This window comes from Salvia miltiorrhiza, chromosome 7 (assembly GCF_028751815.1).
Source record: "Salvia miltiorrhiza cultivar Shanhuang (shh) chromosome 7, IMPLAD_Smil_shh, whole genome shotgun sequence".
NCBI classification, from domain to species: Eukaryota; Viridiplantae; Streptophyta; class Magnoliopsida; order Lamiales; family Lamiaceae; genus Salvia; species Salvia miltiorrhiza.
The window spans coordinates 3803033-3818755 of NC_080393.1; the positions used below are offsets into that span (position 1 = coordinate 3803033).

Genomic DNA, 15723 nt, shown 5'->3' on the forward strand with positions numbered 1-15723 from the left:
CCGCCAGATTCAAGGGCACTGGACCCGAGTGGCCCAAGAGGTGCGGCTGTGGGAGAGTATTTGGGTGGAGGCGCGCAGCCGGTGGTCGTCCGGCCATTCTGACGATATGCTCTAGGACAAGGCCCAAACTCTTTTCAAAAGTCGGAGCGCAAATAACGCCTCCTTCAACTACTGGAATAAGTGGAAAATTCTCCGGAACAATCACAAGTTCAAGTCGATGTACCTCGAGGGAGACGTGCATTCCTCCAAGAGGCCAAAGACGACAGAGGAGGGCGCCTTCACCAGCTCGGCGTCGGGCGAGGAGATCTCGTCTGCCCGGTCGATTGGGAACAAGGCGGCGAAGGCGGTGAAAGTGAAGGGGAAGGGGAAGGCGTCAAGCTCCGAGCAATCATCGGAGTACAAAGAGGCATTGGAGCGGTCCGACCATAACTTGAAAAAAATCACCGCCGAGTATGCCAAAAAGAACGAGCTCAAGGAGAGGGAGCCCGATATGCAACTCCTCAGTCTGGATACGACGCATATGAGCGATGCACAAATGATGGCCCACGAGCACATGGTTCAAGAAATGCTCAAGCGTCGTGGACTTATCTAGACTAGGATTTTAATTTATGTAATTTAAATTATGTTTTTAATTTTTTAATGTAATTTTTTGGTTTTTTATTTTAATGAAATTTTAATTATTAGTAAAATGTGTTATTTAAATTTGAGCAATTAAATTTAAGTAAAAAGCATAAAAATCAAAACTAAAACTATCATGTAAGCTATCATGTAACCCCACTGCAGCATCTTTACACCATGTGGTCTCCCCTTATAAAGTAGGCTATCATGTAACCCCAATGCGGATGCTCTTAACAGTTCAAGTAAAAAGCAATTAGAGTTTCGTATTATCACAACTCTATCACACAATTAATAAAATATCCTCCAAAATGTCATATACATAATTTAATCAACACGCATGAATTTATATTTTAGAAAGAAATGCAATTTATTCAAAGCCTAATAATGAGTAGTAAATACTCAGATCATAATGCAAATAAAACATTCACAAATGTACAATTATTTCATACATTGCACTAATTTATACCAAAAAAGTGAAGGGCAAAACAGTAACCAACGAGAATGATTAAATTAATCGAAGGGGCGAGGCTCCTACTAAAAAACTGGAGACTAATCATCATGAATAATATCTTGAATTAAGTTATGGATCTGATACTATCAACCGAACACGAGCTTCAGTAAATCATGGGCTTTTATTAGGTGAACCTAACATGCCCATAGAATTTGGGCTTCTAGTCTCTTGACTTGGTTTGATCTTATCTATAATATATTGAAAAGTCAACATTCAATTGAAAATCAATTTCATAATTGAGTGGCAAATTTGTGATTATAGTAAAAATTAAGATTTATTTATAATATATATATTTTTTATTTTCTTTTTCTTTAATTTCTTATTTTTCTATTTTATTTTTTTCCTAAAAATTATGAAATTCGTGATAATCTTTAATTTGATATGCATATCAAATATTTTATAATTAGTCGAATTTCACAATTTTAGAAAAGAAATAAAATAGAAAAATAAGAAGTTAAAGAAAAAAAAGATGTATAACTTATAAATAAACCATTAATTTTATTATAATCACAAATTTGCCACTCAATTTTGAAATTAATTTAAAATTGAAAACTCCCTTTTTAATATAACTAGCATTTGCATCCCGTGCAATGCACGGGAAAATATTTTTTATTTTTTATATTTATATAAAAATTAATACTAATTTAATTATCATACTCATAAATATAATAAAATTTAATTTTAACTAAATATATTTGAATTGAATATTAAAAAATTTAAAAATAATAAGAATTTACAATTATAAAATTTGATATTATGAAAGCAAAAAAAGTTTAAAAAAATACTAATAAAAAAATTAAAAATATATTTTTTTTCTCAAAAAGATGAGAAATGCGAGAGAAAATTATAAAATTTTAATATTTAAACAAATTTAATTTTTACATTTTAAATCAAATATTTACATAAAACATATCAAATTAAAACTCTTATCGTGATCTTTAATTTGATATGCATATTAAATATTTTATAATTAATCGAATTTCACAATTTTGGTAAGAAATAAAACAACAAATAATAAGTTAAAGAGATGAAAAATAAAAAGAAAATTATAGTTTAAACATAAACTTTTAATTTTATTATAACTACTTTTTATTTAATTTTATTTTATAACAACATATTAGTAGTTTATTTGTTCAGTTGACCGTGGATTGTATAAATTCATTTGAATGGTTTTTTGTCTAATTAATTAATAGATAATAGATTTGGTTTAATTAGTGAACGTGGGATTGTATAAATTCATTTTAATGGTTTTTTGTCTAATTAATTAATAGATAATAGATTTGGTTTAATTAGTGAACGTGTGAAATGAATGGGACGTGAATAATATATTTATAACCTTCATATTAAAAGTATTTTCAAAATTGCCATTGAAATCAATTTCAAATTGATTTGAAATCAATTTCTAATTGAAAACTGCTGTTTTAATATAGTATAGATATAGATATAGATAGATGTCCATTCTTCCATTTTTCAAACTATTTTTTTTTTACAAATCTCGTGTGAAATGGTGCATTGGTGGACAAATATCATTCTATGAAATTCACTCCCATTTAGTCATTTGTGTGTATTAGTGGATAAATATCATTCTACTAAATTCTTTTGAGTGGATTATCTAGTTGAATCTATATAACTTTTTACTAATTATATCTTGATAACATTTTATTCTTGCACGATAACTAAAATCATTCAATTCAATGGATTTTTTTTTTACTTATTGACAAAAGTATTCAGTGCGAACTTCTGTATGTGAACAATGAGGTCTAGAGTAAACCTAATTTATGAGCACATGACAAGGCTTAACTAGAAGTGAAGATACCATACATATATATATACATATCAAACACAATGAAGTTAATACAAATTAAAAAGAACTATATGGTAAATTGAGTCAATAGCAAATAAATTATGCTATGAACAGCAGCTGGGATGCTGCATAAAAACATATATAACATACGTACGTACACAATAAAAACAATTAATAATGCGAAATTCCAAACGAAATAGAGAGAGCTAGTCAAATAAAGTAAAGAAGCAAAGTGAGTAACACAACACGTATATCAAATCAACATAACCTCACATCCTTAAAGCCTCGTTTGATTAATAGATAATTTTTCCAATATAATAACCTTTGCAGTTGGGGAGGATCTTGGCATTCCTCGCACCTTCTCTTCTACCATCAACAACACCTTACGAGCATCTCTACACTTTCTAAGACGAAACACCATCTCGTCGAGAGAGGGTGCGTTTTCCAGGAGAATCTCTATAAATGGAATAATTGAGGGGTCGTCTGCATCCCAAGTCATATCAACTCTCTTTAGATGAATCAGTGAGGAGATGGGGAATGCCGTCTCAGCATTGATGGTATTAAAATCCTTCAACCCCTATAAAGGAAATTAATTTAGTACTAAAAAAGATGTCAAGCCAAACTGAATAAAATGACTAAGAAAAGCAAAAGAGGAAGCTTAGAAATTAATAGTATTATGGTTTACCTCAAAAAAAGAAAAAAGAGAAATTAATATGGTAAACATAATATTGGCTTATTCCACGTCGACACAGAGTGTATTAATTTTCCTTTTAGGATATGACTTTATTCTTAAAAGTGAATAAAAGAGAAACCTGTTGTAGTCGATGAAAACTTAACATCTTCAACTTTGGGAACAACTCAAGAAGATCAAGGACATCAAGAAGACCAACATGATTGCTTAAGCTTGTGTGTTTTAGAACCTCAGCATTTGTTAAGCTTGTGTGTTTTAGAACCTCAGCATTTGGAAACAGAACAACCATATCTTTCTTCTTCTTCAGGGAGAGAAGCAACTGCAGATACAATACAACATGAGGAGATCACCAATTCATGTTACTAAGCTAGCTAGTGCATAGAAAATGAAATAGTACTATGAAAAGAGAAGCGGAATTTATATATAAAGACATGAATATGCATAATTTGTCCAATTCGACTCTTTCATTATATTAATGCGAACAAGAAATCAAACCTTAATGTTCAACAACGTTAATGTGACCTTCTTGACATGGCAGACGCTTCTCAAAAGTTGATAAAAAGGATCAAAATGCCGATCATCCGCACCATAATATTTCTCGAAACAAGCTTCAGTCAAAGAAGGGACATTGCACAGAAAACTAGCACCATTATAAGTGTATACGTGAATTCGTAAAGTCAAAAGATTAGGAGCCGAAATCGTGATCACTCCCTTTATTTTAGCATAGCGGATTATGAGCGTCTCCAAACTGCGAGATGTGATATTGAAGTTTCCATCAATTTCAACGGAACTCAAACTCATATTTTCCAAGCGAGGGGCGCCCAAGAGAATTTTGTTTATGCCGTCAGCCCACGAGGGAAACGGAGCAAGAATTGATAAAGTCTCGAGTTGATTCAACTGCACGCTCCCCTCGATTTCCAAGGAACAATATTGAAGGTGTAGTGTTGTAATGGAGGAGCATGAATACAAACTCTGAGGTCGGTAGTATGGGATATAATTGGTATATAAAGTTAGCTCTTCCACTTGTTTCTCCACCGCAAAAAGCAGCCACGATTCAACGTCGCTACTAGTAGATAAAGAATCCCAACAGCGGAGATGAAACCTCAGGAGCTTGGCACCTCGCCATTGTGCAACAACCCCACAAATAAACTCTGGATTTTCGTTTCTGAACACAAGGCAGGGGACGGTGGTCCACAGATCTTTCCAGCGTTTCGACAGAATGGTTGTCCTAACAACATCTCTCGTCGACGGCAACAACGAAAGAATCGAAAGTATTAAGGAATCGGGTAACTCACTGAGTCGATCGTAGCTGTCGGGAATCCGAGGAAAGTGCGAGGAAGCCATTGTGAGAAGGAAAGAGAAAAGGAGAAGAAGTTAAGAAGATAATTGGGGGAGGAGCTAGGGTTTTCTGAAAGGGGAGAAAAAGAATTCAATTTATAGTACTGCATTGGCTAACAAAAGTCCGTTTTCAGAAAATAAATTATTTAATTATTTCATTATTTATTACGTGTATAACTGGATTTTTCTTCTTCAAAAATCTACGTTTTCAGAAATTCAAAAGCATCTTTTTCTCTAAATGAATCTGTCTCGGTGGTTGGAACTATGGATTTATACCGCTCAAATTCATACCTATTAATTTCTATTGGATTTAATTGTGAAGGTTTTACTTTTTTTTTTCATATTATCTTTCTACTATTTTATTGTTTTGATTTTTTTTATATTTACATAATTTAATTAATAATAAAATATTTAATTTAATATATACTATATCAAACATCAATATTTGTATTTTCTTTTCTTTAAAATATGTTATTTAAATGATTTTTTTTATTTAATTGATTTTTCTATATATATATATATATAATATGACGAAATTGATGTCTTCAAATTTTAATGTGGAAGTATGTAGAAGTTACTTTTGGTGGTAATATATACTAAAAACTATCCAATTATTCAAAATTATCTATCAAAATTATCAACTTTCTTAAACAACTACATTATATATTCATTTCATTATTTAACTAATTGTTTGGGTACACACATGGGAATAATTCAGATTTGCAGTTAATTTTTTAGGTGTAATTTTTTTAAGGCATTTCAGGTACAAATTTGATTGAATTTAATTTCACAAAGATTTTCTCATCGACTTCATTGAATTCCCAACTCCTACCAACTTATTTCAAGCGAATTTATCTATCTTTCATTTTGTTGATAGGGTATTTGGCTTAAATTTATTTTAAAGAGTTTATAACCCCTTAAAATTTATAAATAATTTTTATAATTTATTGAATTAAAATAATTGAATTTATAAGCTATAGATAAAAATTTTAATTACAGCGACAAAATCAAAGAAAAATGAAATTAAAATGATAGTGATGAAAATAAAAAATTATACTAATTAATTTATTTTTGTAAAATGGGTGTTGCTTATCGGTTAATAAGAAAATAAATTAGAATAGAGTAACTTATTTTTGTGTGCGTGTGTTGGCCAAGTGGTAAGAGGTTAATGTCTAATGTCAAAGGTCCTTTAATACTATAATTTATATAAAAAAAAATTATTTTTTGGAAACTTATTTTTATAATTTATAAATTTTTTAAAATTTATTTTATCAAACGGTTTGAAAGAATTTATAAACTCACCCAAATACCGTCTAAATTAGTCGCATTTTCTCACTTGTAGGCACACAATATGACAATATCAACGCATTTTCTCTACACTTCCCAAGCGCATTTCTCTCCCATTCCATTTCCTCGCAACATTTAATTTCTCTTGTTAAATCAGATGAGATCATCTGTCCCATACTATAGTATGTATCATTTTTAATTTTTTCATTTTATAATTATTTTTTGTAAAAATAAATTTTATTATTATATTATAAACTCTAATAAATACTTATCACTAAAAAATTGAAATTTACAAAATTATATACTCTAACTTTGAATTAATGAACCCAAATAATCTATTATTAATTTAAATAAATATAAAAAAATAATTATAAACCCTAAGTAGACGAGTGAACCCTTGATAATTATTTTTATATTATTTTAAAGCATAATAAATTTAAATTAAATAAAAAAATAATTAAAAATTATAACATAATAACAGTGGTACATAATAGTACATACTATATTATGGGATAACGGAAAAGAAGCAACATTTTTTCATGTTTCGAATAAAACGAAACTTGTATACTTTATTACGATGAAATTGACCAAAAAAATTTATGTGAGATCATGTTAAAGTTACCTTTTTCGGTTCACTAGTATTCCAATCGACTCATGTTGAAATCGACTCCATGCATCACGCAGACTCGTTCATGTTGAAATCGACTCAATGAGTCACCGGACTCGTTAATCCTCACGTTTCTTTTGTAAATAAGGATATTCTTAGAATTTGGGTCCCAATCTCTCGAGTTTAGAAGTTACTCATATCTGTATTTTAAAATACAACTAGTATACGCCCATTAGTGCGATGCACGACGGACGTCAAAATTTAACGATAAATTTAAATAAATAATAAAAAAAAATCAAAATATTATCTTTTAATAAAATATAATAATTCACATCAATTACTTAATAAAATCTTGAATTTAAAAATGTAAATTTTCAATTTATAAAAAGTGTAATGATAATTATAGGTATTAAATAAATTTAAAAATTATTCAATAATAAAAATTTACATTATGCATATATTATTCATCATAATAAATAGTAATTTTATACACAAATATAAATAAAAAGTTATAAATTTTTAATAAAGAGAAAGCAAATAAAATATTTAAAATCTTTCATAACTTATTCATTCTAAATTTATTTTTGATGATTTTTATACTATACTGCATATTGATTATTTTTTCATGATCAAATTTGATGACGTTTAGAAAATAACTATTCAATATAAAAAAGGAAAAAGAAAAAAATAGTGAAAAATTTTGTGGAAGAAGAGAGAAAAAGAAAGGGAAAAAATGGAGGAAAAAAACTCATCTTTTATATACTCCCTCCGTCCCATTCCAATAAGCTCATTTTCCTTTTTGGAATGTCTCACTTCAATAAGCTCACTTTCTTTTTTGGATAAAAAAGTTGTACTTAATTGGTGTGAACCACACCACTTTCCTACTAAAAAGTAAGTTTTCTTAATCTCTGTGTCAAAAAAAAATGAGTCTATTGGAGTTTTAGTAAGTTTTCTTAATCTCCGTGCCCAATAGACTCAAATGAGTCTATTGGAGTGGGACGGAGGGAGTAATAGATTTGTTTGATCTTATATAAACCTTATATATGTCGATACATTTTATGTTTATATCTGGAAACAAATTAAACCAGAATAATTAACTAGAATTAGAGTTTTCAATGTCAAAGAGCTAGGAGAAGGAGGGCTAATTCTTATACCACGCAATACTATCATTAATAGCTTTTGCTAGACGAGCTAAAGTGTGGGCTGCTCATTTATGCACAAATCAACATAACGAAGTAAAGATAAACTGAAAACTAATTTATAGCAAATTGCGTCAAAATAGTTAATTATGTTGCTACTTAAAAACATGCCATAGCATACACAATAAAGCAAACAAGAAACAAGTACATAAAATAAACAACTACATAAGAACAAATGTGACTTCCTTTCTAATAACCTCTTTGATTAATTGAGCTCAACCACAACAACCTCAGCAGCTGGGGAGGATCTTGGCATGCTTCGCACCTTCTCTTCTACCATTAAAAAGGAGCGACGATCATCTTCAGACTTTATAAGACGAAGCACGAGCGTGTGAAGAAAGGGAGCATTTTGCAAGAGAATTTCAATAAATGGAATTATTGAGGGGTCTTTTGCGGACCAAATAATCACAATTGTATTTAGATGGAGCAGCGAGGGACGGGGGAATGTCGTCTCAACAATGGGATTAAAATCCTGCAAAAGCTATGAAAGAAATGAATTTAATTACTCACGAAGATGTTATTAATCCAAAAACCCCCAACCCCCAAAATTGAATTAAAGCAAGAGAAGCAGCTAAGTAGAAAGAGCTTCAAGTGCATGATAAATATACCATATAAGTGAATAAAAGAGAAACTAACCCGGAATTGAAAAATAAATAACATCTTCAGCTTAGGAAACATCTCAAGAAGATCAAGAAGCTCTAGAAGATCAAGATGACCACGTGCATCCATGCCCTGGTGTCTTAGATACTCAGCATTCGGAAATTGAACAACCATATCTTTCTTCTTCGAGGCGAGAAGCAACTGCAGGTACAACATGCAAATTAATAACAAAAGCAGAGCACGAAAGTTAAATTGCACTAACTAGTCCAGTTCAACTTTTTAATTGTATTAATCATATCATAAGCCAATAATGGGAATAAGAAATCAAACCTTAAGGATCAAAGCCGATAATTTGAGCTTCTTAACATGGCAGATGCTTCGGAGGAGGTAATAAAACGTTTCAAGAGGGGGATCATACACCTCACAAAATCGACTAAAAGAAGCTCTAGTCAAAGATGGAACATTAAACAAACAACTACCACCATTAACAACATTTGCTCTCCAAATTCGTAGAGTTAAGAGATTAGGGGCCCAAATTCTCAGCAATGCCATTATGTCAACATCAACCCGCCAATGGCGGTTGTGGATTATGAGCTTCTTCAAACTAGTAGATCGGATACTGAAGTTTTCAGTAATTTTACCAATAGACAATATCATCTTTTCCAAGTGAGGGGCACCCAAGAGAATTTTGTTCATGGCATCAGCACACGAGGAATTCGGAACTTCAATAAATAAACTCTTGAGACGATTCCACTGCACACTCCCCTCAATCTCCAACAAAGAACAAGCAAGGTGTAATTCTGTAATGGATGAGCATGAATACAAACGCTGAGGTGGTCGGTAACGGACATTGGTCCCAAAATCTACGTATAGCTCTTCTACTTGTTTTTCGACCGCAAAAAGCAGCCACGAATCAAGATCACTTGCACGAGCCGAATAAATAATCAAAGAAATGTAGAAGCTCACGATCTTTGCACCTCTCCAATTTGCAAGAACACCACAAATAAAATGTTGATTATCACGTACAAATTTCAAGCGGGGCACAGTGGTCCAAAGATCTCTCCAACGTTTGGACAGTAGTGTTGTCCTAACAACATACCGCGTCTCCAACAGTGAAAGAATCATAAGGATTAAGGAGTCGGGAAACGCACTTAGTCGATCACAGTGACCATAAGACTGCCACAAATCCATTACTACTTTAACTGTGCACTCAAAAAGACCAACTTTCTAAGATGTAATTTCAAGTAGGAAAGTAATGTGTTGAGAGATAGCAGCCCACAACAACGAGATCGAGTGTTGGCCGTGGCTGATGAGTGATGACCAGAAGCGACTTACAACTTACCCTAGAATTAGCACGAAATCATTTGGAGAGATAATCAGTCAAATAACAAAATTAGAAGATCCAAGTGCACATATATTTATCCCATAACTACCAGAAAAGAAGGCAAGTAGTGCAATACAATTAAGACAGAAGATGCACACTCTTTCAAATTTAGGACTAAATAATACTATTAACACATTCCTCCAGAAAATGTCACAACTATCAGCTGCCGATGGATTAACTTTTTTTAAACAATTTCCTTCTATTTCTCACAAAGCAAGTCATTACGCTTAAAAATGTCAAAACTGAACAACAAAATTCCAATACAAAAACAAATACATATACCGAAATACACTATCAATAAATTGATAAACTAAATAAGCAAAAATAATTATAAGAAAACAGAGTTTGGCACACTTACCACTTGTTGATCAATAAGGCTCGAGGAAGGCATTGATGAATTCAATTCCATTTCTCTGTAACCAGCATAAGAGTTTCAGAGTAAAATTAGAGAGTAACGTATTGAGATAATGAGAGATAGCAGCAAACAAGCATGGGATTTTACAGAAGTAATTTCTGACACCCAAAGCTCCTCAGTAATCTTTGGGATATTTGGTGTTGCCATGAGTAAAGATAGTCTGATCTGACTGGAACGAAGAGAATTGCGTATAGGGGAAGTTAAATTTTTCAGAAAAAGCAGCAAGAAATTAAAGTCTTTGATACGCCTGAAAACCCACAAGCGGTAAAAATGCAGACGATCCCAAAAGTAGATTCTTGAAAAGAAAACAATTGTTCTCACCTCCTCCACCAGCAAGTACAAAAGTCTTATTTTTTCTCTCTCTCTCTGTGTGCCATATTCCTCCCCAAAAAAGACATAGCAAAGAACAAGATGAATTTTTGTTTAAATAGTTGAATTTATTACGATCGAATATATATATAGTTTCACTTAAGTAAGTATGTAATAGATCTAGGCTATTACTTGTAATTTTCTGAAAATTATAATGTGATTTGAAGGAATTTTGGATAAAAGATCGAGAGAACAGAGAAGTAAGATAGAATTTGGGAGGAGGCGAAAGAGAGAAAAGATAATTTCATTGCTTAGGTTTTTCATTTCATGCTAGTACACTTTGGACTAAAGTTGCTAAATGCAAAAATATAAGTACTGAAAATCAAATAAGAATAAATGGTAACAAGTGTGCCACTGCCACATGTCACCAGATCTTGCATTTGGACCATTGCTCTCTTAGACTACATTTACTAATGACCTCACCGACGGGTCATCAAATAAAACAAAATGAATGATTGCAAAAGTAATAATAAAATATTCTAAACCCCATAACCGGTCATAAGTTTTGGGCAATGACCGACTTATTTGATAATCTCATTTGTCAAATGAGGTTATGCCATTTGGCATTTTGTCATCAAAAAGTATAATAAAAAATAATAAAAGAATAAATTATATTTAGGTTGGTGTGGGTTATTGATAAAGTAAAAAAGTTATAAAATTGGATTGAATTATAGGTTGTATATGTGGAAGAGAGAGAAATATTTTTTTATTAAAAAGTTGGGTTGATGAAGGTTATTGATAAAAATAGTCTTAGCCACTTTTGATGTTCTCCTTTTCAGTCAAATCTTCCTCACACGAACTAGTCCCTCTTCCTTGCATAGTCAAACTCGTTTCTTCCCCTTTCTTCTTCTCACTCTTCTCCGACTTCCCAACCTTTGTCGCCGCCGCCGTCTCTCTCCTCGACATCACAGCTTCCCCAACTTCCCTTTCCTCTCCTTTAATCTCGGAATTACCCAAGTTCATGACATAATAATAATTAATTATATTTTTAGTAGAGATAAGATAAGAGTTCATCATGTGATATAAAGTTTTCAAAAATAAAAAAAGATTAATTTTTGTGGACATTGTAAAACTAAATTATTTTTGTGGATGAAGAGAGTAATAAACAATCTTGTATAAGTCATTATTTACATGATATGCTATTGTGATCATATATAATTATATTTTTTCTTATTTAAAAAAAATTATTTATCTCTCCTATCCTAAAAAAAGTAATTTTTCTCTCTTATTTTATTATAAATAGCTAATTCCGTCTCATTTCAACTGTTTTGTTTTTCTTCCATTTTTTTTTAACTTTACACAATATCACTTAATAATTTAATTAACCTACAACTAAATTATCGTATTCAAAAGAAATAAGACACTTCAAGTGAGAAATCTTAACATTATAACCTTTTGAATTGAGGCGAAATTAATATTTAATTGTGGTTCATTTTTGCATTTACTTTCTTTGTCCAAAAAAAATTACTATAATTTTCCTTTTAGTTCGACCATAAAAAATTTGTCACTTATGTTTATAGTAATAAGATTCATACAACTCTACTCATATTAAAAGTGAAATTTTAAATCCACTAAAAATTTCACTCAAATTTTATTAAAATTTGTGTCCACAATATAACATTTTTCTTTATATAAGAGTGCACGATTAGTTTAGAGATTGAAATTTTACAGTGTTAAGTTCTGTTAACCAATAGAATTAAATAATGTATAAGGAAATTATTGAATATATAAGGATATTTAATGAGTAAAATTTTGAAGTAGCCAAAATGAAGCATAAAACACAAATGGATAATCTAAACCCTAAATGGAACATCTAAACCCCAAATGGATAATATAAACCCTAAATGGAATATCTAAACCCTAGGGGAAGTGTGCACTTATTAGTGCCATAAGTACCATACGTGCAGCATAAATACAAATCAGATCAGATCTGTCGATGGCTGAAATCGAATGAGGTAGAGATCAGATCTGTCGATGGAGGAGGCGGCGCAACGATCAGATCAGATCCACCGCCGCCGCCTCATCCTCCGCCACCTGACCAGTCCCTCCTCCACACCGCCGATTTCAGAGGACCGGATCTCCTCCACCGCCGCCGCCTCATCCTCTACTCCGACGAATTCTGCCCAAGCCGCGAGAGCTCCGACGAATTCTCCAAGCTTGGCGCCGCTGCCGCGCAGCCGCTGGAGAGAGAGGGAGATGAGAAAGAGAGAGGAGAGAAAGAGAAGGGTAGAATAGTCATGACATACAAGTTCTCGAGCCTTCCCTGGTTAATATCTTTGGTCAACCAATCGGGATGGGCGCGCTTGGCAGTTGTGTGGTGCACGATGTTCACCAACGCCGCACTTATATAGCTCGCCCCCGCCATTGTGCACGAGAACAACGAGTTTGCCAAACTAGTCATATTTTCCGGGAATTCTTTATTATAAAACTCAATCTGTCCAATGATATTGAATGCCTCGGCGAACCCCATCAGCATCAGCTGCGGGGCCAGCCAGAAGACCGTTAGGGTAGTGGTCCCGACTGGTCCAGCGTGAGCTAGGGCAGAGGCCCTTCTCATCCGCTCGACCAGGCCGGACACTACCATCGAGAGGATGGAGAACACCAGCCCGATCCCCATCCTCTGGAGCAAGGTGATGCCACCTTCCACCTTGGTGACCTTCCTCACGGACGGCACCACCACCCGGTCGTACACGGGGATCCATAGCGCCACCGTGATCATCGAGATGACCCCGAGCGACCCGCCCGGCGATGTTCACCAACGCCGCACTTATATAGGTTTACGAAATTCATAAGAATTTTTTATACATATACATATATACCCCCACATTAATAGTAAAAATAAAATGAAAGATGACGAAACATAATTATTGTCGGACAATTAATTTCTATTAAAAACAATTATAAGATGATGATGATGAATCGATGATGATAGAAACATCCTTCATGGACAAAAAGTATATAAGGAAACTTGTTATTGTATTTGTTTTTTTAATTTTCTGATGAACCTTAATTGGTTAAATGTGCTTTTAACTAATTAGGAGGTAATATTTTTATTTAAGACAAAAAATCACAAAACAAAGAGTCCTCGTAGTAATAGTTCGTACTAATTAGGAGGCAATATTTTTATTTAAGGCAAAAAATCACAAAATAAAGAGTCCTCGTAGTAATAGTTCGTACGTGCTAGAGTATCATTAAAATCACCTAAGAACAATGATTTCTTTTGTTGTATTAATTTTCTATATTTATTTGACTCTTGGATTATTTTCTCAATCTAATTTTTTAATTATTTTTTCTTTTTATAAATTCCAGAATTTATTTTGAAAACACATAAAAAAAGTATAACCGTGAGTTCGTAAAGAAGCAAAATCAAGATAAAGTGAGTTTTGACTAATCAAATTCACAAATTTATTTATTTTCTAAGAAGTAGGCATCAAAATTTAAAGAATTTAATATTGTACAAGGTAATATCTTCAATAAAATTAATATTTCCACCGTTCATAAAAATTGCAATATACTTTGGATGACACGAATTTTGATAAATAGTTAAGGAGGTTTGTATAAAGTGTAGTAGGGGACCACCAAAAATAATATAGATTTTCATTTGATAAAATTTTAAATAAAATCGATATGGGATTGCAGATTTAGAAAAATAAGAAGGAAAAAAAATATTAAAATTAAATAGAATTTAAGAAATGAACTATACCGTTTGTAGGTGGGATTGAACCCAAGACCTCTCACAAAGAAGAGACTTTAAGTATATCAGCTTTACCACTTGAGTTAGGCCTCATTTATTAAATGACTCAAGGTTTATTACTTACTTTCTGCATTTCGAATATTATTAAAAGGGAAATTATATGGAGCCATAATTATGGCTGCCATAATACCCTTGAAATTTTATGGAAACTATTTATGACTAAAATGTCCCTTTAAATATTTTTGGCATATATTTTATAATGGCTAAGTGTATTCAATACCTCCAATTTCCAAACATATCAAATCCACATAAAAGGAAAAGAACAAAATAGCAAATAAATGACTCCATAAATTAACTTCTTCTAGTTTTCACATATATTAACTCTTCAAATTTTTGGATGTAGTTCTGAGCAGCATAAATGGCTTCATATAATTTCATCATCAATTATCATCATGTCAGTGATCCGATATATATATATATATATATATATATATATATATATATATATAAAACAACGTAAAATCACAATATAAAACAAACAATAAGCAAAAACTATACAAAAATAAAAACCTACAACAGGCGAATAAAAAAAAAAACGAAAATCATTACCTTCTTCTTCCATTATCAACGACAGAAAAATTGAAAGCTTCAAAAACTTTACAAGGTTGACTATTATCGAGTTTTAGGGTAACAAGAAACAAAAAAAATGGTTACATAATAAAAAATAGAGGAATGATTAAGAAATAAATAATATAAAATTATCTACATAACCACATCCAAAAATAAATTAGATTCGGTCAACCAAAATCAATGAAATACGGATAGTAGACAAATTTATATTACAAATTAGATATTTGTACTTAAATACAAATAAAAACATAGCCTTGGTTTATTTCACACCGACTCGATCCTCAAACTTTAAGTACCAACTACCAACAATTTGAAGAGTCTAGTCATTGTTATAAAATGAGACATTTTTAACATATAAATTAAGATGATTCGACATTTTTACCTATTAACACATCATATTATATATATAAAGATAAATATAAAATATGATTGAATTTTTTTAAGAAGGGTTAATAGCCGAAAAATACACGAACTATCACGGAATTTGCAAATTGCACATGACCTTCAAAAATAGCCTCAGAATACATTACCTTTTAATTTTGTTGCAAATTGCACACGCGTTGACCATCACCTTGA

At 31.8% G+C, this 15723-nt stretch overlaps 3 protein-coding genes across 7 annotated transcripts; all 3 read right to left on the reverse strand.

Moving 5' to 3' along the window:
- Positions 1-2984: 2984 nt before the first annotated feature.
- On the reverse strand, positions 2985-5056 carry LOC130991731 (F-box/LRR-repeat protein At3g26922-like). 2 transcript variants are annotated; one of them, XM_057916097.1, is made up of 4 exons: positions 4120-5056; positions 3887-3943; positions 3746-3853; positions 2985-3510 (listed from the first exon to the last, which is right to left on the reverse strand). In XM_057916097.1, the coding sequence occupies exons 1-4, from the start codon at positions 4966-4968 to the stop codon at positions 3211-3213; spliced, it is 1314 nt and encodes a 437-aa protein (XP_057772080.1). In that variant the 5' UTR covers positions 4969-5056; the 3' UTR covers positions 2985-3210. The 2 variants fall into 2 exon arrangements, with proteins under 2 accessions (XP_057772080.1, XP_057772079.1); XM_057916096.1 differs by having other exon boundaries at positions 3746-3943.
- A 3032-nt stretch (positions 5057-8088) lies between these two features.
- Positions 8089-11076, reverse strand: LOC130991735 (F-box/LRR-repeat protein At3g26922-like). Of its 4 annotated transcripts, none has more exons than XM_057916104.1 (5): positions 10776-11076; positions 10398-10452; positions 8986-9998; positions 8692-8856; positions 8089-8536 (listed from the first exon to the last, which is right to left on the reverse strand). In XM_057916104.1, exons 3-5 carry the CDS (start codon positions 9844-9846, stop codon positions 8261-8263), a joined length of 1302 nt encoding a protein of 433 aa, XP_057772087.1. In that variant the 5' UTR covers positions 9847-9998; positions 10398-10452; positions 10776-11076; the 3' UTR covers positions 8089-8260. The 4 variants fall into 4 exon arrangements, with proteins under 4 accessions (XP_057772087.1, XP_057772085.1, XP_057772086.1 ...); XM_057916102.1 differs by having other exon boundaries at positions 10542-11064; XM_057916103.1 differs by having other exon boundaries at positions 10398-11076.
- On the reverse strand, positions 10276-13542 carry LOC130993074 (protein NRT1/ PTR FAMILY 2.13-like). Its single transcript, XM_057917796.1, has 3 exons — positions 13070-13542; positions 10398-10452; positions 10276-10281 (listed from the first exon to the last, which is right to left on the reverse strand). The coding sequence occupies exons 1-3, from the start codon at positions 13540-13542 to the stop codon at positions 10276-10278; spliced, it is 534 nt and encodes a 177-aa protein (XP_057773779.1).
- Between the last annotated feature and the right edge of the window lie 2181 nt (positions 13543-15723).

Bases quoted from the DNA above. Each gene is read 5' to 3' on its own strand.
- LOC130991731 (XM_057916096.1), bottom strand. From the start codon at position 4,968: ATGGCTTCCTCGCACTTTCCTCGGATTCCCGACAGCTACGATCGACTC. The intron at 3,944-4,119 runs GTTTGATTTCTT...TTGTATCTGCAG, and splicing joins TAACGTTGTTGAACATTAAG to TTGCTTCTCTCCCTGAAGAA. The intron at 3,511-3,745 runs GTTTCTCTTTTA...TTTCCTTTATAG, and splicing joins GTTTTCATCGACTACAACAG to GGGTTGAAGGATTTTAATAC.
- LOC130991735 (XM_057916104.1), bottom strand. From the start codon at position 9,846: ATGGATTTGTGGCAGTCTTATGGTCACTGTGATCGACTAAGTGCGTTT. The intron at 8,857-8,985 runs GTTTGATTTCTT...TTGTACCTGCAG, and splicing joins TATCGGCTTTGATCCTTAAG to TTGCTTCTCGCCTCGAAGAA. The intron at 8,537-8,691 runs GTTAGTTTCTCT...TTTCTTTCATAG, and splicing joins TATTTATTTTTCAATTCCGG to CTTTTGCAGGATTTTAATCC.
- LOC130993074 (XM_057917796.1), bottom strand. From the start codon at position 13,542: ATGATCACGGTGGCGCTATGGATCCCCGTGTACGACCGGGTGGTGGTG. The intron at 10,453-13,069 runs GTATGTCATGAC...TGCTGGTTACAG, and splicing joins CAGGGAAGGCTCGAGAACTT to AGAAATGGAATTGAATTCAT.